The 25482-nt window shown below is 36.4% G+C and overlaps 3 protein-coding genes across 6 annotated transcripts; 2 read left to right on the top strand and 1 right to left on the bottom strand.

Annotated features, from left to right (window-relative positions):
* The first annotated feature begins 344 nt into the window (after positions 1-344).
* Positions 345-5795, top strand: LOC100246112 (uncharacterized). The gene is made up of 10 exons (XM_002282746.4): positions 345-550; positions 813-894; positions 987-1117; positions 1225-1291; positions 1800-1852; positions 2693-2747; positions 2854-2928; positions 3062-3179; positions 4809-4855; positions 5355-5795. The coding sequence occupies exons 2-10, from the start codon at positions 832-834 to the stop codon at positions 5454-5456; spliced, it is 711 nt and encodes a 236-aa protein (XP_002282782.1). The 5' UTR covers positions 345-550; positions 813-831; the 3' UTR covers positions 5457-5795.
* A 1625-nt stretch (positions 5796-7420) lies between these two features.
* On the top strand, positions 7421-19859 carry LOC100254797 (probable transcriptional regulator SLK2). 4 transcript variants are annotated; one of them, XM_010662975.3, is made up of 11 exons: positions 7421-7629; positions 9251-9385; positions 9549-10210; positions 10459-10590; positions 11751-11799; positions 14827-15041; positions 15163-15231; positions 15740-15840; positions 17912-18005; positions 18101-18170; positions 18819-19859. In XM_010662975.3, exons 2-11 carry the CDS (start codon positions 9253-9255, stop codon positions 19622-19624), a joined length of 2331 nt encoding a protein of 776 aa, XP_010661277.1. In that variant the 5' UTR covers positions 7421-7629; positions 9251-9252; the 3' UTR covers positions 19625-19859. The 4 variants fall into 4 exon arrangements, with proteins under 4 accessions (XP_010661277.1, XP_010661282.1, XP_019072832.1 ...); XM_010662980.3 differs by lacking the exon at positions 9251-9385 and having other exon boundaries at positions 7521-7629; XM_019217287.2 differs by having other exon boundaries at positions 7586-9385.
* A 1132-nt stretch (positions 19860-20991) lies between these two features.
* Positions 20992-24125, bottom strand: LOC100241013 (F-box protein PP2-A12). Its single transcript, XM_002282808.4, has 3 exons — positions 23431-24125; positions 23110-23228; positions 20992-21684 (listed from the first exon to the last, which is right to left on the bottom strand). The coding sequence occupies exons 1-3, from the start codon at positions 23740-23742 to the stop codon at positions 21264-21266; spliced, it is 852 nt and encodes a 283-aa protein (XP_002282844.1). The 5' UTR covers positions 23743-24125; the 3' UTR covers positions 20992-21263.
* Positions 24126-25482: the final 1357 nt, after the last annotated feature.

Genomic DNA, 25482 nt, shown 5'->3' with positions numbered 1-25482 from the left:
TTAAAAAGTAGAAAAAAATCAATATGTTATTTTTTATATTTAGAAAAAATTATATATTTTGGTTTGTTCTATTTAGTAAAAAGTTTATAATAAGTTATAAAAAAGTAGAAAAACAAATAACCTAAATTCTAAAATTAAATTACCTTCAGTAAAAAGTTAATAAAACAAATACCACCTAACTTAAAAAAAAAAAAAAAAAAAAATTTTTCACAAATGAAAAGCAAGTCTCACCGTTTCGAGCAGAGACACACGAAAAAATGCGAGTCGGCGAATATATGAGTTTGGTTTTACGTATTTTCCTGAGATTGATATTATTAGACTTGAAAACTCAAGATCATTGTAGATGGTTTAGCTTGAAATGATCAAAGCGGCCCAAGCCCAATAATCCGTGGACTTGAAAAAGAGCCCCCTAAGGGCTCTTTGCTGAATTAAGCCCATTAACGCGGAGGCGGAACCTCGCGCCGACGAAAAAGCACAGAAGCGAAGGGAGATTGGGCGGTGAGATCAGACGGAGCCGCCGACTTAGATTTTCCATCGGCAGACGACAGAGGTAGCCTATTTTCTCTTCAGTCTCATCTTTTTACTCTTACTCTCTGTTTTGTTGTTGAGGAACCCCGATTTCTTTTTCCTTCTATTAGATATCTCTTTCTTTTCAATCAAACAACTATAGCTATCCGAATAACTTTTGCTGGTTTGTTTAATTCGTGATTTGATTGAACTAGACTTGTGGTGTTTTGGTTGATTTATTAGTCCAAGTTTCGAGAAGCCCCTAATTTCCTCTGCTTAACAACTGATGCAATTGTCCTTCTTAGGGCTACTTTATAAATTGAAATGAAGAATGCAAAAGCCACGGTCGATCATCTTGAACAAGCGGATTCCTCTTCTTCAGAAGAGGTTTGTAACTTATCAAAACGATTGGAAGTATTAGATACATGTATTGCTCAACCGGGACAGTTCTGAAATTGAGCGTGATTGTTTTTGGTTAGGAGGAGGAGATAGAGCGTGAGCTTGCAGATGTTACATTTGAAGAATTACAGAAAGCTCGCTCCGATGGGTCACACTCCGTGTACCGAATGCCAAAATCTGAGAAGAAGGGTGGGCGGCCGAACAAGAATAGGTATATTTCTTCCTAATTTGTTTGTTTTGGTGTTACTCGTGTCTAGTTTGTTTGTTGTTTCGTTAATTCATTTGATTTACCGTGTTTGTAACATATGAACTGAGAAGACCAATGGAGGTTAGCAGCAAGAAGCCAGTCAGTAGATTTAGAGAGACAATTCAAGTTCCTAAAAGGGTGAGCCTGATTATATCTGTTATTTTGAAATACAAATTGTTTGTATGTGCCGAAGATTCCATTTGTTGCTGGTTACATTGTTGCATGAATATCAATCAGTAGTCTCTTTTTCTTTACTTTGTTAAGTCTGGAAAGACATAAGGGTAGTGAAGTGCATCATTCCTGTAAGTAAGCATAAATTTATTGATAATGACAAAGAAACTACACATGGATGTGAAGTGCAGGGTCCCTAGTGCATTGAAGCTTAGAGTTTGTTGATGAAAATATCAGCAGTCTTGGGAAATGTTTGATTTGTCATAAGGGTCTTCCATTCCCATCACTAAGAGGCAAAGATATGAACTTGGTGGACCCGTTGTATGAGTTGGAAATCATAATAAATTTTGATTTTGATAGAATACTAAATTGTGAATTGCTCTATTTAGTGGTTTTCACTGATATTGCATGATAAAAGTTTGCATACTTGACATATAGCAATTGAAACAGTAGTTTCTCCTTTTTTGGCATTCAGGTAGTACGTGACCCCCGTTTTGAATCTTTATGTGGCACACTTGATGCAGATGGGTAAGTTTCTGTACACATTTTTATGTGTGTTTATATCTGATAAAAAAAATGTTTGTGTGTTTGTGAAATATGTGTGTGCAATGTGTTTTTTAAATTGTTGAATATGGTCATTCCTTTGGTTTTCAATTCACTATTTTGTGCTTATGTTTCTTTCCATACCTATCTCATACTTGTTTTTGAGGTGCCTTACCATGCAAAATTTTTAGAAAGATCATTAGGTAACTAGTAAGTCAAAGTTGTTAAGAGTGAATGAGAACACGTGGGGTGATGAATGCTAATTCTGACTGGCAAACCAAAAAGGAAGAAAGAAAAAAATGCTTTTGGAATATGCATTCTCACCAAAATTTGTTTTTTTCATTATTTTTACGTACAGGAATAAAGAAGTTTGGTGTATTTTTCATGCAATACCTTGAAGGTAGGATATAATTTGGATATTACTATGGTGATAATGTTGGAATTATTGTAAGCTGGTACTGCTAACAGGGTAAGTTGAGAGCTGTACTAGCATGCTTGGAGAACTTTTTGCAATGAACTTGTGACTGATTCAAGTCACTGTTTCATGACTTCATTCATGGAATTAATGCTGACCTTTAGCTTAATGGTATTTTAAAATTTCCAAAAGAAAAAAAAAAGAGTCTGACTTTTGTCTTTCACCATTCGGCAATCTCTTATTCTGGTACTTCAAAGTCAAAATTGCAGTTAGGGCTTATGAGTTTCAAAGACTGCCAGTTATGTCTTGAACTGTTAATTTTAGTGTGAATTTTCATTATGGTGGTTTGATCATTCTCGTGTTTTTTCCTTTTCTTTTTTGGGAGTTATATGTGCTCTTGGATGTTGTAGGTTCAGGAAGAGGTATAACTTTTTATATGAGACTGAACTTCCTGCTGAAAGAGAGGTATTTTGAATTCACTGAAAATGGGGCTTCTATTTCAATTTATTCAACTTTTAGGTTGATTCAATTTTTTTTGGGGGGGTTTTCCAATTGCAATTGTTTTCTATAGGGGCTAAAGAAGGAGTTAAAGAAGGCAAATGACCCAAAAGTCATTGAAGAATTAAAGAATCAGATTTCTTGGATTGTAAGTGCTTGCCATATTGGAAAGAAATTGTAGGACCAATGGGTCATTTATCTGAACAAGTTAATACTCCCATCAGTCTGTTTCTAGAAGAATTGGTGCATTTTATTAATTTCTTCATTATATGTCTTGTCAGGACAAACAACTGAAGTCTGGGTCAGTAAAACACACTGACTCCAAAATTCTGGCTGAACACAAGAAGAAAGAGAGAGAAGCTACAAAGCAAGGGAAACGGCCATTTTATATCAAGAAATGTAATGTTTGCATCTCTCTCCCCCCTTATTCTCTCTCTATCCCTGTGTTTTGATTACAAAAAGTATGATAATGTTCCCTTTCCTCTTGCTCCTTCGTCCCCCACACACCCCAAACACTCCCCCTCCCCCTAAACGATGATATTGCCGTCACCTCTCCAAGTGATGGTATCCTGTATAAGCAAAAGCCATCAACCCTTGAGATGAAAAATCCCCTCCCCCTGAATGATGATATTGCTGTTGGCCTCTCCAAGTGATGGTATCCTGTATAAGCAAAAACCATTAACCCTTGAGATAAAATGGCAAGCTGGCAGCATAGTTTTAAAAGGCTCAAGGCGCACCAAGGCTCAAGGCGCGGGCTTTAGTGAAGTGAGGCGCACCCTAATTTACATATATTTTTCCTCTATTTTTCTCCTATTTTTCCTCCTCTTCTTTGTCTTCTCCATTGCACGACTGAGGCTAGGGCAAAATTTGGGAGAGTTGTTGGGTTGAAAACAACTAGAAAAGGGGGTTGGAAGGGAAAATAGGGCCAAAACAGCGTCGTTTTGGCCTGTTATTTTTAAAATAAAAAGGGTCAAAACGACGTCGTTTTGGACCTTGCACTTTTAAAAGAACAGGGACCAAATGACGTTGTTTTGGTCCCAAAAAAGAAAAAAAGAAATTAGGGCTTCTCTTTGCCCTCTGAAACCCAATGCCGGAGAAGAAGAAAAAGAAGAAGAAGGATAAGAAGGAGAAGGAGGTAGGGGAGCAAGGCTCACCTGTGGACCGCATCGCGCCTAGGCGGCACCTTTGTGAAGGGGCATCGCGCCGCCCGGAGCCTAGGCGCGCCTTTCACAACTATGGCTGGTAGAGTTGAGTTTGGGTGGAGCTCAACACTATCACTGTAACCAATAGTTTCTAAATATGTCTAGCATTTGTAGCTTACTAGCTCCTTATTTTAAGGCCAAGGCTGACCTCAAAATACTTATAGAATTTAGTGTGGAGCAGATAAGCTAAAATCATCTTTGATAAGTTGAAATGTATAAACAAAGTTGAGAATGGATGTGAGCATTGTGGAAGTGGCGCTGATGGTAGTGTTGGGGCCTTGGAGGTGATGTTAGCAGAAGTGTGATGATAGTTTGGTGGTGGAAAAAAACAAAACTTATGCTTCCAGAAACTATAATTTTTAGCTTTCACAGAAAAGCAATTGATTTCCCTTTCAAGATGCATCAGAACACGCTTCTTCTATCTTTCTATCTATATATTTATCTATCAGTTGTATGTATATATTTTAGTAAGAGAATTTTATTCATATAATTCAGTAGAAAAGTTTAGGACTTGTGGAAGAGATTTTACAAGAGAAACTCCCCCCTTTGCTTTTACAAGAGATACCCATCCGATATCCTAAGAGTTCTTCTCAGATGTCATCTACATGGTACCTGAGTCTTGACAAAATGAGAATGCACTTTCAAGCTATATCGGCAGTTTGATTCCCACATGGGCTCTCATGTTTTTGTTGCTTTGCTTGCAATATCAAGAAAAACTTTTCAGGCTATCTAAACAGTGCCTGAATGAAATAAGAGTGAACATGTGAGCACTGCAGACAAGTCATACATAGACTAACTGGGTTTGATTTATTTTTTCTTTTTGCAGCTGAAATCCGGAAGCAAAGGAATATTGAAAAATATAACAGTCTCAAGGTATATTTTTCTATTTTTCATAATATAAAAAATATGATATATGATAACTAGTTTGTTACTTTGGTCCTCTTTAGTAGGGAAAATAATATTGGTTTTTTGACTTTTTCTTTCTCAAAAATAGAAAAAATAAGCATTTTACATTTGCTGAAAAAATATGATATATGATAACTGGTTTGATACTTACATCCTGTTTGGTAGGGAAAATGATATTGGTATTTTGACCATCTCTTCCCCCAAAATAGAGAAAATGAGCATTTTCTATAGTTGACATTTACTGAAAATGACTTTTTTTTTCCTTTTAATCTTTTTCAGAAAGCAAATATTTTTTCAACTTTTTTTTGGATTGGGGGTGGGGAGATTCTTGAAAATAGTAATTAAAATGTGTTATTCAGTTTTTTTTTTCCTCCATAAACAGCAAGTAATTTGTATTTTTGGTAGCGAACACATTTTTGTTTATTTCTGATCACTAACAAATTTCTTGATATGCTTGTTCTATAAGGCTTCTGGCAAGCTCGAATCCTTCATTGAGAAAAGAAGAAGAAGGAATGCTTCAAAGGACCATAGATACATGCCGTATCGTCGATCAGGTAACATTGAATAACAAAACTGACGGTTTCTCCTGTGTTTTTGGAGAGCTGCATGTTTCTTGTTTTTCCATCTTTAGTTAAGGTGGGAAAGATGGTAGTGGGAAAAATATTTCAGCGTGAGCAGGGAGTTGTAATAGTTGAAGAGTTGGAGCTGATTTTCATTGCTTTATGGCATCTCCCTCCATGGAGTTGTAGGTCTACCAGTTGCGCTGTGTCTGTCACGGGAAGAGAAACGAAAGGAACTATGTATTCCCTCAAATTTTGCTTTGAATTTCTTGTCAGTCTCCACATTCAATATACATGATTGGTTGTACCCTATCTCATCATATTTAGATATTTTTTTTCTCCTTTCATGTTTTGCTTAATCAAAACCATGGTTGAAATGTGTTCCCATACCAAAGAACAGAAAATGAAAAATAATTTAAATTTCATGTCTCTTAAATAGGTAAAGTCTAAATAAGTATATGAGGTGTTAAAGATGATATTTAGGTGGGTGGTAAGGTAATATTTGATTGCAAAATGCCTTTTTTTTTTCTTTTTTTTTTTCATATATATATAGATGTGTTAAATTCGATTTTTTAAAAAAAAAACATATGTATAGAAACACAGGGTGACATCAATAATTTCAGGACACTGGCGGATAGGATGATAGGCGGATGTTGCTTTAAGCATATTCGTGGGAGTACAGTGAATTTGGGGGCGAAAGTAGGGAGGGTATTTTGCAACCATAAAATGCTTTCTAGGTTTATTTTTAAATTATTTTTTCTAAATATTCTTTTTTTTATACCAATTAAAAATCATAATTTTTTTTTTTTTTTAAGTTTTCAAAAATAAAACACATATTCAGAAGGGTCATTTTCAACCATAGTTTGGAAAGAACAAAGAGGCAAAAATGGATATTTTAATTACCGAAAAAGCTGGTTTAAATCAAAACTCGGAGTACTATCTATTAGATTTCATCTTCGAATGGAGCTACTTAATCAATCTGGATAGAATTTGGATATGATGTAAAATTTGGTGCATCATATGTCTCAGACACAGCAATTTTCCTCTACACATGGATGATCTGCAAACCCCGACCCCAAAGTGCTGTTGCGTTGGACTCTGGCAAATACTCTCACTAATTATTATTATTATCGTTTTAAAATACGTCTGATACGGTTCAGTCAGGAAAGTGCCAAACCCACATTCGGTACATTGGGAAGGTGCGGCCCCATCCCCTTCCCTCCATTGTGCTCACTATTCAATTTATATCAATAGTAGAAGAGAGGGCTCTTATTTCTCACACCCCTATCTGATTGAAATCAGAGGCAGTCTTAACTATTTTTTGACTTTGCAAACAAAATTATTGGGGATCGAGGGATCGAGTACAAGTTTATTTGTTTAGTAAGTTTCTGTTTTGCGTTCTTAATATTAAATAAGCTTTTCCGTGAAACTAAAATATTGTTAATCAAATTTTCTGGTGATCCCTGATATGACAAATTTGAACTCTTGGCCTTATTTGATAACTATGAAAGTACACCAACCGCAGATTTCATTACCAGGTACTTGAATTGAAAGGACTTAAAACGTGTAGGGCTTGACCGTGAAACTTTTAGACTGGCACAACTCACCAGTCCTAAAACTTAAGGGTAACCCCTAGCCCCAAAACTGAGGCTCAACAGGCCTTAATGCCTTAACTGGAAGGTTCAGGATGACCAGGATGCCTCAGAGGCTTAGCCTGACTCATTTCACGCTGCCCACAAAGTTCAAAGGGCATTGAGGGCTGTTCTCCAGGCTCCGATACCATGCACTCAGCTCTACGCACTGTGGCTCTGTCCTTCTTTACTTAGGCCAGCTTTGAGAAAACTCTACCAACCCCTGACGTCACCTTTGAACTCAAGGGCGGGGCAGTGGTAATATAGTAATAATCCACAAAATCTTAGGGCAAATGGATATAAGAGAGGGAGACAAGATCATCTGCCACGCTCGAATCTCAACAGGAGTACGTGGCTGACCCCACATTGACGCGTGTCCAAAACACTCAGCGGACCTCCATGCTTGAGCATTACCAGCAACCGGTGCAGCCGGTCACTGTCTCGCTCACTCTACTTCTTCCCGCGAACTTCCTATATAAACCTCACCGAACATCCCCGCAATGGCGGTTCCGTACAAATCCACACCACCTTTGCTCTCTTCACTCCTAGGGTTAGCATTTTTCTCATTCTTTTCCTCCTTTTCTGATCCTTCTATTTTTTTTTATCTTCATTTTTTTCCCTTTGTGGTAGTTCTCGGACATCGAGAATACTGACGTGCAGTTTCTTTTCTTTGTCCTATGTTTAAAAGTTTTCTTGTTTGGTTGCCGAGAAAATGTGAGAAAAAAAAGTAGAGAAATTAAGAGTTGGAAACTTCATTGAGATTGTCGTCACCCTTCATTTTCCGAAAATAAGGGGCATGAAATGAAAATTCGTAAATTTTGTTTTTTTTTATCCGCAATTTTCTCGAGAAAAAACGGAGGTTTGGGTTAATCCGGTGCTATGTTTGAGTCTGATCTTTTAAAATATTTACCTGTAGTTGTTTTAGACAGTGAGAAAGAATACCATTGTTTTTCTTTGACGGTGTGTTTAGTTGCTGAGAAAATGTGAGAAAAAGCACTGGAACTGACGTTTCGGGTCTTTGATTCTAATTTCTGACCAAATGGAACTGTTTGACTGGGACGAGGCGAGTTTTTCATTTTCCAAGCCGGAAGTTTAGAATTTCTGTTTGTTCGTCTGTTTTTTATTTTCTTGGCAGCCAAACAGGTCAGGTTAAGTTGTTCCGTGGAGTTTTGACTCATGTGATTCATGTGGTTTCGTGATTGATTTGACATGTGTTCTTTTGTTGCTTTTAGTTTGGTTTACGTGGTTAGACCTAGGCGGATGTAACGATGTTTAGGATTAGTTATTAAACGATGAATTCCTTTAAATTTACTGAAAAAATGGATTCAATAAGAAGGAATCCTGTAAAATTCAGCTTTTATTGGCCTTTGTTGGCTGCTGTTGCAGTGTATACACACACACATAGGATTACTGTTTGTTTGATTTTTCTTTCCCTTTTTTTTTTTTTTTTGGTGATTTTTTTATCCTCTTCCTTTTCCCTTTCGTAGGTTTATATATATATATATATATATAGGATTACTGTTTGTTTGATTTTTCATTTTGAGTTGTATTACTTTTTGGTTGGTTTTTCTTTTTCCCTTTTGGAGGTTTGGGTATATATATATAGTTTCTGCAAGTCTTTGTTGTTATTCACATATCTTCTGCACGCTAATAGTTGTGGAGATTCTTGTCTATTTGTTTTGATGGAATATGTTTTTAAAGAAAACATTTCTGAAGGAAAATGAAAAATTCAGGTCTAAAGAGAAAAACTAACTCAAGAGAATAGGTTTTTCCCAAGTTTTACTGTAAAATTATTTGCGAAATGAATTGAGTCGTAGAGAAAATTTTTGGATCTATTTTCTGCCAAAACAGGCAGAGGCCAGAAAATTTGGAAAATTTTAGCTTGACCTTCTAACATGAGTTGATTGTGATCGAGTCCTAGTTTATTTGTTCGTTTCTCTACTGATGCTTAGATTGGTAAGAAAGTGATGCATAATTTTTTTACCTCTCTTTGCTGCCACTGTGGAAATAGATTTTAGGCGGTTGTTTGATTTGGTGCTGTTCCACTATGAGTTCTTTATTCACAAATTCATCTGAGGTTGTTCCACTATGAGTTGTTTATTCACAAATTCATCTGAGGTTCGTCTGTTAATTCAATTGACCCTTGTTTTTATCATCTAAAATGCTGCTAGGGATGGCTCTGGATGCCTACTTGGAGACCTACTTAGATTCCAATAGCCAATTGGCAGCACCTCTGGTGGGACCTGAGTGGGTGGCTGGAGGCATTCCAAGGTCCACCATCTCTAACAGCTTCTTCCAAAAAGATGGTCAGTCTTTGAGTTGCATTGTTTGGTAACTTGTCTAATTCCATTCCTACACATGCAGTTTTGAATGTGGTTTTGGTTTCCAGGAACATGGACCCAAATAACACAATGAACTCAAGTCTGAGTGTTTGGGCAAGTTCTTTGATAATAGATTCTTTGTCCACAGATGGCAACTTGTTACTTTCTGGAGGTCCCCAATCGTGGAGAAGCGCTAGCACCAACATGGAGTCCTACCTTAGCTTACCCTCATCTCCTATGTCATTCTCATCACATAATCTAAGCATCTCAGGCTCTTCTGGTATTGATAGTTCCTCCACAATGGAACAGACATCTCCTCTAGACAAAAATTGCAGACAAGTGTGGAAAAGGCAGCAGCAGCAGCAACAGCAACTAGGAGTTGTTAATGCTACATCTCAGCCACCATCTCAAACACATTACCTTTCACTTCTTACTGGCATAAAACAGGAGCCTGATAATTCTACCCAGATGCCTAAAAAACCCAGACTAGAAGTCCAGGAAGAAGATTTTCTGCACCAGCAGATAATTCAACAACTGCTGCAGAGGAAGGACTCTTTGCAATTGCAAGGTCATAATCCGCACCTACAAGCCTGGATTCAGCAGCATAAAATGCGAAATCAGCAGCATCAAAAGATTTTGCAGTCTATTCAACAGTTGCAAGGCGTTGACATGCAACAACAGCAGCAACAAATGAGGAACCAGCTGCAACAGCAGGGTACACATGAAGTATCTGCCATGCGCCCCTCTGATTCTGGTATATGTTCTCGCCGACTAATGCAGTACATGTATCATCAGCGGCATCGACCACCTGTGAGTTGTTGGTTTAATCAACATAGTCTTCAAATGATGGTTATGATTTCATGGTTATTGTTGTTATTATTATCATTATTTGTCATTTTCAAATGACGGTTTCTTCTTTTTCCTTGGCTGTTTATTTGTGGAGATTTCCTGGCATCAGAAGTTTATTTCTGTTCTTCATGCTTCTGCTTTTGTTTCAGTAGTCTATTCCTTGATTTGTCCTTAGATATGGTTTAAATGTTATTTTTTTTCTTCTATAGGACAATGCCATTTCCTACTGGAGGAAATTTGTAGCGGAGTATTATTCTCCTTGTGCCAAGAAAAGGTGGTGTTTATCTTTGTATGATAATGTTGGACATCATGCCAAAGGTGTTTTTCCTCAGTCAGCTATGGTCAGTTCTCATGCCACTGACACATTTTTCTTTTTGGTACTAATGAAAGATGTATGGCTTTGTACACATTTACATCACATTGGTCAGTTCTCATGCCTACTTAATTGTAGAGATCTATCATAACCTATGACCTTATAAGGATCCATTTTTGCACAAGCTAAAATGCTGTTCTTTTGTACATGCTTGCCTTTCTGTGTCTCATTTTTATTATTTCTTTTCCTTTATGATTGATTGTGTGTCTAGTTAATTGTTAGATCTGCAGTAGGGGGTTGAGGACCATATTGGAGCTCATAGAAAGACTTGAACCAGTTCTATGTGGGATCCCCATTGGAGTCCAGACTTCACCAAACCTGATGACATATGCTGTCACTTTCATGCACATAACATGATATATGCGCATCCTTGTATTTATTACTTTATTCTAACCAGTTCATAAATATCCTTTACATTGTAACTTTGATGTAACATATACAAATTATTGTACTTCTTACTGTTTTCTTTCTAGCACTTTTATCTTTCAGAACTTCCTTTCTAGCATGCTCATATCTTCACCAGGTTTTACTGTAAGTTTTCTTTCTTTTTTTCTAGAAATAAATATAACATGGCATTTGAAAAATAATTTTATTGAAAGATATTTAGTGGTTAAGTTGAAGATAATTATGTTGAAAGATAATTTTCTTTAGATTTTTTTTTCTCTTATGGTTATATTAGCGATTCGCTTAAGTTATAGTGTTATATATTCTTATGCATGTATAAATTAGGTGTGAATGTGCATTGGCTCTTATCTTGGTCTTGCAATAAAGTTTATAAGCTCTTCTCTTGTCCTAGCAATAATGTTTATGATACACAAGAATGCACACTATAACTGACAGCATCCATTTTCCACCAATGATTTCTTTTGAATGACAAAGTTTTCTTATCCTTTTTTTTTTTTTCCTAATTTTGAAGTTTTAGATTTTAAATACAATCAGTCTTCTCATTCCATTTGAAACTTGTTTCTATGCAAGTTATTATTTCCTTCATATGTTACATCTTATCATCTTATCTGTGAGTTCCATTTTTCATTTCCCACATGACAATCCTACCTATTTACAGTAGGCCAATACTGGTGTTGTTACCTCAAAATGTTCAAACTGTGTTGCTCTTTTTGTTACTTTCAGGATACATGGCAGTGTGACATTTGTGGTTCTAGATCAGGGAGGGGATTTGGTAAGCAAATCAGTAGTCCAGATTGTTTTTCTCCAAAAATGGAGATTTCTTTATCTTTTGTCTTCTAGTTCTAGTATTCTTATCCGTCATTAGTGCTATTTCTTTTTCATTGATGTTCGGCATTGTGTCTGGTTTTATTGATTAATGATATCCAAATTTTGTTGTTACTTGCACTTTCAGCTATTTTGTTTTCAAATTTATTTTAGAGAATATTATTGATTGCCATAATTAAAGGGCTTGACTCCCTTGTCTGGTAGATGTACTGCATCCAACAAGAAGCGTATGTACAAACGTTCAATTTATCCACCGAAACTATGTTGTTAGCCTCCAGCATTCATATTTGCAGTATATTATTTTCTTATTGTAAGTTCTGGTCCTGTTAAGAGAAAAATGGAAGTTCAAGCTGGAAATCTTGGTTGAGGTGTCTTGCCTCCAGTGGATGATGATCCTGGTATCAGCTACAGTGCTTTATAAATCAACCCTTAACTTTTGAACTGCTCTTGGAAGAGGAAAACTGAAGTTTTAACATGAAGACTGATTTCTGAGTCACATGTTTTAGTCCAGTATCTTCACTCTAGAAGTTATCACCTTATTAAATTGTGTGGTTGTTATTGCTATTATTCTCTTTAATGAAAAGACATTTCATGTACTTGTCTTGGTGTTAGAGAGGTTCATTGTCAGAAGAATTCATTGCCACAAATATTTTTTTCTTGTGATGGTGCTAAGACTCATATTAGCTAATCCACACAATGAACATAAGCAACTGGCAGGAAATCACTTCCCAACTTGTATTATTCCTCACACAATACAAGAAACCAAGGCTGACAAGTAAACAATAAGCCTATGCAAAAACTTTATCTCTCTCTCTCTCTCTCTCTCTTTCTCTCTCTTTGTTACATGTACAATAGGATATTTATAAGCAACCAGAGGACATTGGTTACTTTTAAGTAACTCACATTTTAGAGACCCAGCCCATGTTTTGCCATGTCTTGGTAGTTCCTCCTTGTTCACAACTTCTCCTCAGGTGTTGCTAGGTGTCCCACACACTTTGACCCTCCATCAGGTACTACCAAGGGGCCCATGCGTCTCTGCAACACACCCCCATGTCTGCTGATGAATAGGGAGTCACTTCTCCATGGAATAGTTACCCTATGTTTGTTTATGAACAGGGGTAACATCTCCATGCATTAGACATCTTAGTAAGTATCCTCACATCTCAACTAACCAGTCCCAAATGTCTTGCATGCTTCTCCTCCTTGGTTTGCATGCCTCAGCTAACTAGCCCCATGTGTCTTGCACGCGTGCACTCACGTACTCATGTGTGCCTTGTCAAGCCAACACTTGCTTAGCATGAGAGCCTTTCATCTTGTGTTTTAGTGTCTCATGACTTTGGTTGTGCCCAAGCTTCATACATATAGCATTGCCCATGTTCGATCCATGCATCAAGTTGCTAACAACCTGTCTTGTCTTAGCTACACAATGCACATCTGCTATGTTTCATACTCCTATCCCTTACCTAAGCTATTGTGCACTTGGGTGTGTGAAAGTCCTCATGGAGCCTTGCACTTGTTTGTGGAAAGTCTGCGTCTCAAGCATAGTTTTAAAAGGTGTAAGACACACCTAAGGCACAAAAGTCTACTAGAACTTGGGCACAAGGCGCAACATAAGACGAGCACCGGAGTCAAGAGAAACATGACATAGGATGCATATCAATTTTATAAAATATGATCCAAAATCTAATCCAATTGTTAAAAAATTTAAGATTCCAAATATTCAAAAAAGCATTCAACAAAAAAGTAGTAAATTTCAATATGTGATTAGAAATTTCAATGATAAAATTGTTTAAAAGGGAAAAGTAATGTTGATGAGGCATACCTTTCCAACAAGGCACATGCCTTGGCAAGGGAGGTGCTATAACTAAGTAGTGGTTGTGCCTTAGGCCTAGGCGTGCTTTAAGAGCATCTTTTAAAACTACAGTCTCAGGTGTGCCTGTGCCATGCTATAGCCCACACCCTTATGTTACCCCAATTGAGACTATCACTCCATCCCTAAAGAGCATTTCGACCATTTTCAACCTATTTGGATGAGATATCAAGGGTGCTTCTGTAGGTATAATGTATTTTCTCTAATGAGAGAATTTAAAAAAATACCCCATTACTTGGAAAATTCTTCTTAGGTCTCTAGCAACTTAGGGAACCTATCAAAGCACCAACACCGAACACTCACCATGTCAACCTATGTGAGTGTGCTATGCCATTGCTAGATGTCATGCCAGCAAGTCATGCAATGTGTGCTGGCAATGTTGTGTGCCCTTGCATCACCCCCTGCTGCCTACCACACACAACCTTGCTGTGATTTGTGCCACTCAACCTGCTTTGATCCCTCAAGGATGATGCCGCCAAGTTCCCAACAACGCACATCATTTACAGCCGCTACCTCTGCCATGAATATGTTTTCCAAGCAACATCACCTTGTCTATGTTTAGGCATGCCACCACCAACATGCATTGGGCCATGTGGGGCACAAGCTGTTATCTCACATGCCCATGCTGCACCCTCTAATAGCTAGGTTGCTAACATTCATCTTCTAGGTACTTCCAGCAGGTAACCACTCCAGGGTCTCCCAGCTTGGTTAACTAGTCCAGCTGTAATGATCAATAAACTGAGATTGATATCTAATTCTGGCCACTTCTTTGACCAGAAGCATTACTAATTGTGGTTTGGACAGGCAGGCAACATTTGCCTTCTGTATTTTGATTTTTCTAGACTCCTAAATTCTTCCTATGCAGGTCCTATAACAATGTTTATTTGTAGGTGTAAAATAACAGGTCTTACCCATATGTACTTTGATCTGTATGTATGTGCTTCATTTGTGGTACACCTTAATAACCATACAGTCACTCTGTGTTGGCTGACTCATTGATCTTAACTTTTTACGTTCCATTTTAGCTAGAGTTGTTATGATCATTGAAATTCTCTTTAATCTGCGAGTATATAATGTCTTTCTTTATCTATTTCTTCTATGCAGAGGCAATTTTTGAAGTGCTTCCTCAGCTTATTAAAATAAACTTTGAGAGTGGTGTTATCGATGAGCTTTTGTTCGTAGATTTGCCTCATGAAAGTAGATTCTCTTCTGGATTAATGATGTTAGAATATGGAAAAGCAGTTCAGGAGAGTGTCTATGAGCAACTTCGCGTTGTTCGTGAGGGTCAACTTCGCATTATTTTCACTCATGATTTGAAGGTTAGTTAAACTGCTGTTGCATATAAAACTGGTAGGTTATATTATTAAATGTCCGGTATTTATTGGTGACTTTTGCTTACAATGATATCTTACTTATCTTGTTAACCCTTTATTACCTTAGATACTGTCTTGGGAGTTTTGCACAAGGCATCATGAAGAACTTTTGCCTCGTCAGTTGGTTGCACCTCAGGTATTGATCAGATGATTTTCTCCTACTTGTCTTTGTGACATAGTCCAGTTCCACAAAGGTCAAAGTACTAGCTCCTCAAATTTATATTTTCAGTTCTTCAGTTGCTAAATTCTGTGCTTCCTTTCCAAATTGATTGGAATATCATTATTTTGACCTTTCCAGCTACCATTCTTCTTGATATTCATGGAAGAACCTTTAATCAATTTGTCATTTTTGGTTTAGCATTACAATCATCGTTCCTATTTTCTGGACCAGATTGAAACCAGAAGATGGAAATTAGTGTGTGCATTAGGATCAGGTTTCAACCAAGAAGCAATGTATTAATTTTAAATAGATAATTCACTGCTACTTTTTGATTAATTGTTCCTCAGTCCTGGAAAGGTCACTGAAGGTACTTGGTATAACCATTTTGCTATGGAAGTCCTTGAATTTAACATATCTTGCTACTGGCTGCAACCCTATTGTAAGTTGTAACTTACATTCCTTAAACATGTGCTCTCATTTGCAGGTTAATCAGTTAGTTCATGCTGCCCAGAAGTATCAAACCACAATGAATGGAAGTAAATCTGATGGGTTTTGTGCACAAGATTTGCTAGTAAATTGCAATAGGTGAGTTTTGTTTAACACCTCCATGTTTGTTTTATTTTCTTAAAACATGATTTCCTAAGGTTATATTCTTCATATAAATCGGCTTGCTACCTCATACATGCATATGTTATATTTGTAATTGCGTTAAGCCATGGGTAACTCTCTTAACTGTTTTTAATTTCATTTGAGGGCCTTTAGTGGAGGAAATGTTATAGAGGCTTCAGCTTCCTTCATGTTAATGGCTGCTGTCATAAACCAGGAATAAGCATCTAAAAGTTAAAAGGATAAATTAGAAAATTCACTCCTCTGCTTTCACCCTGTTTCAATGTAGTTCCTAAACCTTTTTTGAAGCAATGTCAACCTTGAATTTTCCCCAATGTGTCAAATAGATTCTTATGTCAGGGATTTCTGTTACTATGGATGGAGAAGCACACATGCTTGTTATCTGGGCACCGGCATGATAGGTTCTGTTTAGTGAAAAGAGGAAGGAAAAAGAGTAATGAAGATGAAAAAGTCCAAAAGGGGAGACTTCGTTTTGCAGAGAAGGAAAGGTTAACAGTTGAAGGTTTATGAGGTTTTGTTCTTTTAATTATAGAGGATTGAAGATTGAAGGTTGGAACAAACCACAAAAAAATTGAAGATTGAAGTCTTCAGATTGAATGGTGCCTAGGGCCTATTAAAACTCCAAAAATAATACCATTTACTAATTAATCCAATGAAAAACTCTATTTTGAAAACCTAATTTAATCATAAACCCTAAAAATTATTGACAGTAAAATTAGATGGAATTCTTCCAATATCAGTCATACAATCAACTTTTTACATACAAATTAACCAGCTCATTCTAAAATCCAAACCCACATATGAGTTAATAACGATTGTTCAAACACAGTATAACAAAAAAACCCACCCACATATGGAGTTAATAACAATTGTTCAAACTCAGTGTAACAAAAAACCCAGAAATTTCAGTACCGTTGCATATATTGATATATTCATGACTTGATTTCAAACCTAGAGACCGATATCCTCTGTCAATATGATTTCTGTGATTTCCTTGTTTGTAGGTAGAGTTGTAAGTAGTTTGTTTAGGGCTTCTAGTGATGGTGTCTCCTCAACCTTCAGCTTTACGGTTTTTTATTTTATTTTTTCTTTTTACCAAACACTATTAAATATAAAACTATAATTTTGCTTAAATTGCATGTGGTGCCGAGATGACAAGCATGTGTACTTCTCCATCCATTCTAATGGAAATCCTGAATAGATGGATCTATTTAACATTTGGGAATAGTTTGAGGGTGACATTACTTCAAAAAAAGGTTTAGGAACTAAATTGAACCATGGTACAGGGGCGAATTTCGCAATTTACCCAAATTAAAATTGTGAACAACTTTGGGTGCACTTTGCTGCTACATGGTCCAACAAACTTATATTACAGGATAGCAACGTATTTTATTCCTCATGGCTGTTTGAAAGGAGCCGCTGCTTGGATAGAGGAGCTGCCAAACCATGTTCAAAGGCTGTCAAGGGGATATTTTTGGTTAAACAAAAGCCATAAAAAAGGGATTTTCCCCAAAAGACAGAACATAGAAAAGCATATGCTATTTCAAGAAATCTTACGATGATCTTACGCATATTGCAAAATCCTCATTACAAATGCTGTATAAAAAACAGAAGGAACTCGTTTAAAATGCCATGTGAAATACCATAGAATAATTTCATTTTCATAGGTAGTCTGAAATGTTCCCACATGTACGAATAAACCCTCTATGCAATCTGCTTGAATTTTTTGCTTTGATTCCCTTGTCTATGGGTCTCTATGTGATCACTGGATCACCTGGTTCTCATGAAAAGACAAGGTTATGCCAACAGATCATAGCAGGAAATCTTCTTAAAGTCAGAATTTATAATTAGTTTGAATTTGGATTATACAAGTTTTTAGTGGAAGACTTGTCTAAAATGTATGGCTGGGCTGGTGACATTGGGTCAGAGTTTGCTAATATCATACTTTATCTTCTTAAGGAGAAAAAGGCAAGACCATATTAATACAGTTAAAACTTGATCTGGACTTTTACCAAGTATTTTGTTGTAGGTTTCTGAGAGCTGGGCATCAGCTTGCAAGAAATTTGGAGTTGCAGTTGGTAGATGAGTTGGGATTTTCAAAAAGATATGTTCGATGCTTGCAGGTAAACCTGAGCAGTTCCTTTTGTTTGAATCTGGAGCATTTTCTCATATATATCTCTTTTATGTTTTTATACTTTTCAATTGTAAATCTTAACAGATAGCTGAGGTCGTTGATAGTATGAAAGACTTGATGATTTTTGTGAGGGATAGCAACATTGGGCCAATCGGTAACTCATACTGCTTGTTAATACTAGGAAATATCTTTTGATTTCATCTAGCCTTCAGGGTTGCCCTTAAATTTCCCATCTTCAAGGGCCTTTTTGTTAAATACAACTTCAGGCTTCTTGTAATGCAACTTTTTGCGAGTTTACTTTCCAGATGTGATTTGGCTGGCATCAGAGGAAAATTATAGCTTTTTAGTTTATATAGCTTTGTGAATGTGGTTCATCGCTTCCCTGTCTCCTGATGCCATCTTGAAACATGTGGTTTCTGTATTTTGTTTTGTGTTTTTTCTTCCTAAAATCACATAAAAGAAATAATCCTATCTCTGTTTTATTGCTGTGGACATGAAGTTGGTGACAATAACATCCACTTGGATCTTCCTATCACTTGAAACTCAGTGCACCATTTTTGTGTTCAAGAAGACAAAAAATGGGGAAAATATTTAAATCCTAGAGCAGCTTGGCAACCATGCGTGTTCTCATTTATTACCCTTTGTGTTACCACATATAAACGGAGCATGACATTGTACAACAGCAAGGAACAAAATTAAATTCATTAATTAATTAAAATTTGCCTATTGACCTTGTTATTCAGTGAAGTTATTGCGTTATTGATTCTTACAAGTTATATCTGTTGCCAATGCTCATTTTCAGAGAGCTTGAAAAATTATCCTCGGGAAGCAACCACAGTCAAGATTAAGAAAAAACAACTGCATCACGGGGAGCAGCCAGAGAGTGGTCAAGATTCCCCGAGCAACAGGGCTTCTAATTTGAGGGATATCTCCAGTGGGCTTATGACAGGCTCAGAAGAGGGAGCACTTGCACTGACCACTCGGTACCAGAAAATGATGCGACAAAGCTCCTTGAACTCAAATTCAAGCACAGTGAAACAGGAACCTTGTTTGTTCAACAGTTCTATCCCAGGTGCATCTTCTTTACCTGTTCAGCGCCCTAAATCCTCAAGTCCTGGACTCATCCAGATCCCCCCACCAGTTAATTCCTCCTCGAGTATCCATTCTTCTCAAGGCAGTCAAAATACGCAGCATTGCATGATCCAGAAGTTACTTCAGGAGATGATGAACAACAACAGAGCAAAAGGGTTACACAATTCAAATGGGGGTGAGGAAGAAGTCTTATGCGGCATTAATACAAGTACAATTGGTGGCTTACCTAAAAAGGCCAGGGGAACTAGTGTCGTTCGGAATGAGCTAGGTTGTAGAGACAGCACTGCAGCTGTGGCCTCCCCAGCAAATGTGTTGGGCAGTTTTGTCGGGAGGGACAAAAGCTTTAAAGCTGCGTCAAGCAGCAAGTCTTCTGGGACTAGTGAGAACAATGGCCTCGTAAAGAGGGAACCAGATTTGCCAGTGCCTGAAGCGGTCCAGGATGTGGCCCACGGGCTCTATGAGAATGATGTCTTCAATGCTGACCAGGAGAGCATGGAATATGGCTGGAAGGCATAAGTAGTTCATTTTGGAGGTTTTAGTTTTTTGGGTGGTCTACGATATTGGGCTGGTGGCTCAACACAGTTTGTACAGGACCTTCTTAAAGAAGTTTTGATGGGGTCTCAGGGTGGTATACTGCTCTAGTTGTAATAGACTAATAGTTGTTGGTAGGCTTGTAGAAGCAAATGTAACAATGTCAGGAATATAAATGGTATATTGATGAGCAATACAACCTTTCAAGTTTCACTTGTAATTTTGATTTTATTTTAGGCCCAGGAATTTATTGTAGGTGTATAAAAAAATCATAGTATTTCCCAGAAGCATGAATCGGTTTTGTTTGTAGATGCAACAAAACGCTGCAGAACCAGGGCAAGGACGGACATTTCATGATGCTTGTGATTTCAACAAGGCGATGGGCTGCTGAAGAAATTGTACGACCATGACCACCAAGTTACAAGTTACTACTTCGATGCATTTGTTTGTCGGAATCATCTTTTGAAGCCAGTATTACAACTCGCTATTTCCATCTCGAACACTATTCCAATAGCAATTCGGCATTCGTTTATAATACTAATGATGCCTATTATTGTGTGTATTTTTTTTTCCTGCACCTACAAGAAGGTTCAATAAAATACACCCAATGTGTATTCCCAAAGAAATAGGCAAGATAAAGAAACAAAAAATAAACTCTCCTTTGAACTAACATTTATAATTTCTCTCCTTTCACACAGTCGACCACATACAATGGAATGACCCTCCAAACCCTTTTCGTTTCTTACCCCAAAAGATTTCTATGCCGACTTAATTGAATGCATAACCTAAAGTCACATCAAACAAAGAGAAATTAGCTGTCATAGCATACGTTTGCTTAGGATAACGAAGGAGCAAATAATATGCCAGATTCTCCATTTCTTTTACACAAATAACATTTATTGGGCATAATTCCTTCCCTCCTTTTAAGCTGATTGGTCGTGAAAATTCTTCCAAGAAGCTTCCCAAACAAAAAATCTCACCTCCTAAGTAACCCATGAATTCTTCCTGGAGTAGGGGAAGGTAGAAGGATTTGATGGAGAATTTGCCACCTTTGGCGGCATTCCACACCAAACTATCATCCTCCTTTCTCTCAATTGTGCACGCTTGAAATTTCTAGAGAAAGATCTCCTTTGAGCTCCTAATCACGAAACAGTCCTAAAAAAAAGAATCCACCAACCAATTTCCCTAGACTTCTCTCCAAAGCCGGGTAGCATTGTGGGTTCACATGTATAGTCCACCTAGAGCCGTACTTGGTAAGCACCAAGTTTTAGGGAGAGGAAAGCCAACATTTGTGGAAAAAAAAAAAAAAACCGATGGTGCACTTTGTTGCTTCGCACCATGGAGAAAAAACCTAAAAAGAAAAGAATCAGATTCCTTCTATTTATATCAACTGGCCTCCCTTCCCCAAAGTCCCTCACAAGAAACTATTGACAATGGAGAGAAAAAGGAATACACACAACTAGGATGGTGCTACTTAAGAGAAATATAGATTTACAAATAGCCTTTGGTGCATACAAATGATTTCAAGGCCAGAAAGAACCAACTAGTATTTGATTCTGTTTTCTTTTAGAAATGCCCTACCTCTATAACATAAAACTTCCTACCTACAGAGGTTAAGTGTGATTCAAAAATGCTTTAACCTTTCCCTAAATTCTCTTGGGTATATCAGAACAGAGTCTACACAAAGACCACCTTTGGTGTGTGTGCAATCGATCTGGGTCATTGAGAATTTAATCTTTGTTGGTGCATTAGAGTTATCAACAACAAAGTCTGCTGCATGGTACTGAATCCACCTTCCAGGTTCATCCAAGAAACACTGAGATGTGGCATGTTGACCATCTGAAGTCCATAGCTGGAAACGCACTGGCTTTATGTCCCAACCATGTACGTGCTCGGGGTTACAGATCCTACGGCCAAGCCTCTTGGAAGCCCGCCCCAACTGCAGCCTGAAGAATATGCTATAAGTTCCTGCTGGAAATGGGAAATCGACCTCCCCATCAACCTCAAGCCACCAGATTTGCTGAACATATGCAACAGTGTTGAACCTACATGCCCAGAGAGAAGAAATCAATTCAAGTACTCCCATTTCACTAGGTGAACAGAAGTAAATTTTATCTTGTAATGCAGTAGTAAGAAAGATCTATGCTTGCAACAGCAAGTCCACTGATAGAGAAAAAGAACATGTGCAACAGAAAGCATAATTTCAACAAACATCAAAACACTGCATATTTAAAGCTCCTTTACATGTCATTATGGGCAGATATCAACAAGAACTTTCTAAATCACAATTCAAATCCACCTAGTAGGTTGATTCCAACATGCAGTTAGAACACTTAGGTCTTGCAAACTAAATACAAATTAAGAAAATTAGAAGGTTCTCAAGATTCAAAATTTCCGTTCTCTTTCTATTGCCATAAGAATAAAATTGTCCTCTTATTTATTAATATGCTTTTACATGTTCTCAACCAAAAACATTTGCATTTCAAATCGAACTTTCCAATAATGCTATGTCGCCCTCTAATCTCTATTTAACAATTAACAGAATCTAGGACTCCCATCACCATACGCTAAAACACCAACAACTTTTCTTCCATACACTTTTTCTGCTTTGTTCTTTTCAATCTTCAATCAATTATTGCAAGTCTTTCTTAAATGCATTAGGCAGCAACACTGATTATGAACCCTAATCTTCTCCACAACACTTGACATAAGCTAAAGTTGTTCATATGGCATGATCATCAACAAATGCAAGCCACTCTTTGTTTTTCTTGAATAGGCGAAAGAGCAATAAATTAATAAGCGCCAAAAAAGGCCACACAAAGTACACGGGAAGTATTCAAGTGCGCTTCAAAGCAAAAAAAGATAAACATCAAGAAGAGATAGGAAAAAGTACTCCCTCCCCTTACTGGCAGCCTAACCAATCGACAAAATCAAACATAGACATGCAAGCCACTCAAAAGCTCCATCTTGATTAAAGTGCCAAAGATTATTTACTTCTTTTAATAATTGCTCATCATTTTATTTTCTTATCTATTATTTGTTTTCATACATCAATGATACTGCTTGAATTCATTTATTTTTGTTGATTACAGGCTGTACACAATGGGAACTAACTAAAAGTCTATTTTCTTAAGTGAGAAACCTGAAAGATATTTTTTTCGATATCCAAGTACAAACAAATGAACATCAAGATTCCAAATTTTTTAACCTTCCCAATTGCAGATGTTCTTTGATTTCTTGAAATCACTTCAACAGGATCAATGATATATTAAACATGTCAATGAACCCAAAACTAAGATATAGAATCTGGCAATGGTTTATAACAAGTTCAAACAACGTTGAAGAACAACTATTATGCAGATCAAAGAAACTAGCATCCAAGCAGATAAAATCGTTTACGAAATGGAATTCAACGAATCAATAAAAAATTTCTATTCCAAGGAATTCGTAATGAAATCCATCAATCTCACCTGGATTCTTCAGTTGGAATGTAGGTCCAGTATCTCCGATCATCGATTCCGGTGATTGCTAATCCCTTTGAAGAGATTGACAAACAGACACCGCCTGTTCTCTTATCCAGCCAAGCCTTCTGCAAAAGAAAACCCAAATTCTAAAATTCGTCATCATCAAATAGGAAACAACACATCCCACTTCGGTTGCCGGGAAAACCCAGGAAAATAAAAGGAAATCCCAAATACTTAAAAATCCAAGGATAATGATATTCCTTTTTTTTTTTCCTTATATTTTCTGAGAGCCCAACAAGAGAAAATAAAAGGAAAAAGAACTTGTACCTTTGTGCCTCCATCAAAGGGGTTAGGCTGACACAATCTGGCATAAATCTCTTTCTTACACAAATTTTCGGGAAAATCCTTAAACACTTTCTCGATAACCAAACAATAATTGGAGGGCAACTTGGGCTCCCAAACGAGATCAGCCCGAGAAGCCCCGCGAAACGCCCGATTCAGCTTGGCCAATTTGCAAATTTCTGGTGGATCCAAGTACGACAGTACCAAAGCCACACAGTCCTCAGGCAAATCTCCAAGCCTGGGTCGAGAAGGACACCCTTCATTTTCACAAGCAAGAAGGGAGACACCAGTACCCATGAAGATGTCGAAAACCCAAAAATCTCTAGAGCCTAGAATCAAGCTTTTGAGCAATTGGAAGACGAAGATGAAGAGGAAGGGAGAGGGGGAAGGTGGGTTGCATTTGATTTATGTGGGAAAAGGGTGCAAAGTTTGTTTGTTTCCTGGGAAAATATGAGAGAGAAAGTGGGGGAGGTATTGATTTTGATGGGCTACGAAGGTGGAGTACATTAAAATAATTGTGGTCGACACTGTGCAATGTGTTCCTTGTTTTGGAATTTGGGAGTGCGGAATAGTCTCATCAATACAAACCTGTGGGTTTGGCTTGGATTTGGAGGTTTATTTCTTTATATAAAGCTTGCCCCTCTTCATTCTTCATACCTCAACCTAAATTTTAGAAATTTTACATAAACCCTAAAACACCCCACCTGCTTTACTTTCTTAAACTTTTGACATTGATTCTGGGAATTGTTTTTAATATTTATAATACTTCAAAATAAAAATTTTAAAGTATTATAAATGATAGAAATACATTTTTAAAATTATTGTTAAACATATCATTCCATTTCATTCTATGTACAAATATTTTATCAGATTTCTAAGGTTTTATTTAAAAAACCAAATGGATAACTAAAAAAAGAAAAAAACTTTTAAAATTTTGAAAATTTTATTACAAAATTACTTATAGTGTTTCCTAAAGAAACTCAGGTTGTTTTGATAGTATCTTTCACTTGAAGTATTTTATATAAATATTTTCTCTTAAAGTGTTTTTAGAAAATGATATAACTGGTTGTTTAGATTTTTAAAAGTATTTATTAAATTTTGTCTAACATCTAAATTTTTTTAAAAAAACACTTATTAAACTAAAAGCATTTCTTATGATCATTGTCAAACAAACTTTAGGGAGCATTTGACAGTAATTTTATTCCAGTATTTTATCTCAAAGTGTTTTTAAGAGAATCACTTATAAAGTATTTATCTATAAAATACTACAAGTGATTTTTTAATATTACGGATGATTTTTAAGATTTTTAAAAATGTTTTCTAAATTTCACTGAAACACCTATTTTAAAAAAAAATAAAAAATAAAAACTTTTAAGACTAAAAACCCTTCTTATAATTACTATGAAATAGACTTAACATGTAATTCTCCTAAAAAACTTTTTAAAAAAATACTTTGGTTAAGAACACTTTTGAGTAAAAACATTTTGTTTGATGGATATGGAATCCAAACATTAATATATTTATATTTTTAATTTAAATTCATTATTTCTTTTCACAATTTGTTTATTTGGATCCTATGGGTGCACACCCACATGAATGTTTATTTATACATAGAATTTACAATTTTTTATTGAAATCTTATCTTCCTTTTATAATTTCAACTGACACTTTGGACTTTGAATGAATCTTTGTTGACTTTGTTTAAATATAATTAAGGTCTAAAATTATCAATAAGAAATAATGTCAATTTCAATTTCAATTTCTTGCAACAATACAAATATATATATTTTTTTCTCTTTATAGAAATAAGATATAAACAATAATAACAAAAATCTTTTATCCCACCTTGTTATTTTTCATTTTCCACTCCTTTTAACTCCAATTTGGATTTTGAAATTTTTGAAAGAAATAAGTGGATACAAGATAAATAAAAAATAAAAAAATAAATTTAGAAACATATACTATTTTATTTGATAAATATTCTTGAAAATATAAAAGAAATTGTTCAAAATATACTATTTTTTAAAACAATTTTTG

The sequence above is a fragment of the Vitis vinifera genome, chromosome 2 (genome assembly GCF_030704535.1).
Source record: "Vitis vinifera cultivar Pinot Noir 40024 chromosome 2, ASM3070453v1".
Classification (NCBI taxonomy): domain Eukaryota; kingdom Viridiplantae; phylum Streptophyta; class Magnoliopsida; order Vitales; family Vitaceae; genus Vitis; species Vitis vinifera.
Note: the sequence above shows the minus strand (reverse complement) of the source record. Positions and strands in the feature narration are given on the sequence as shown.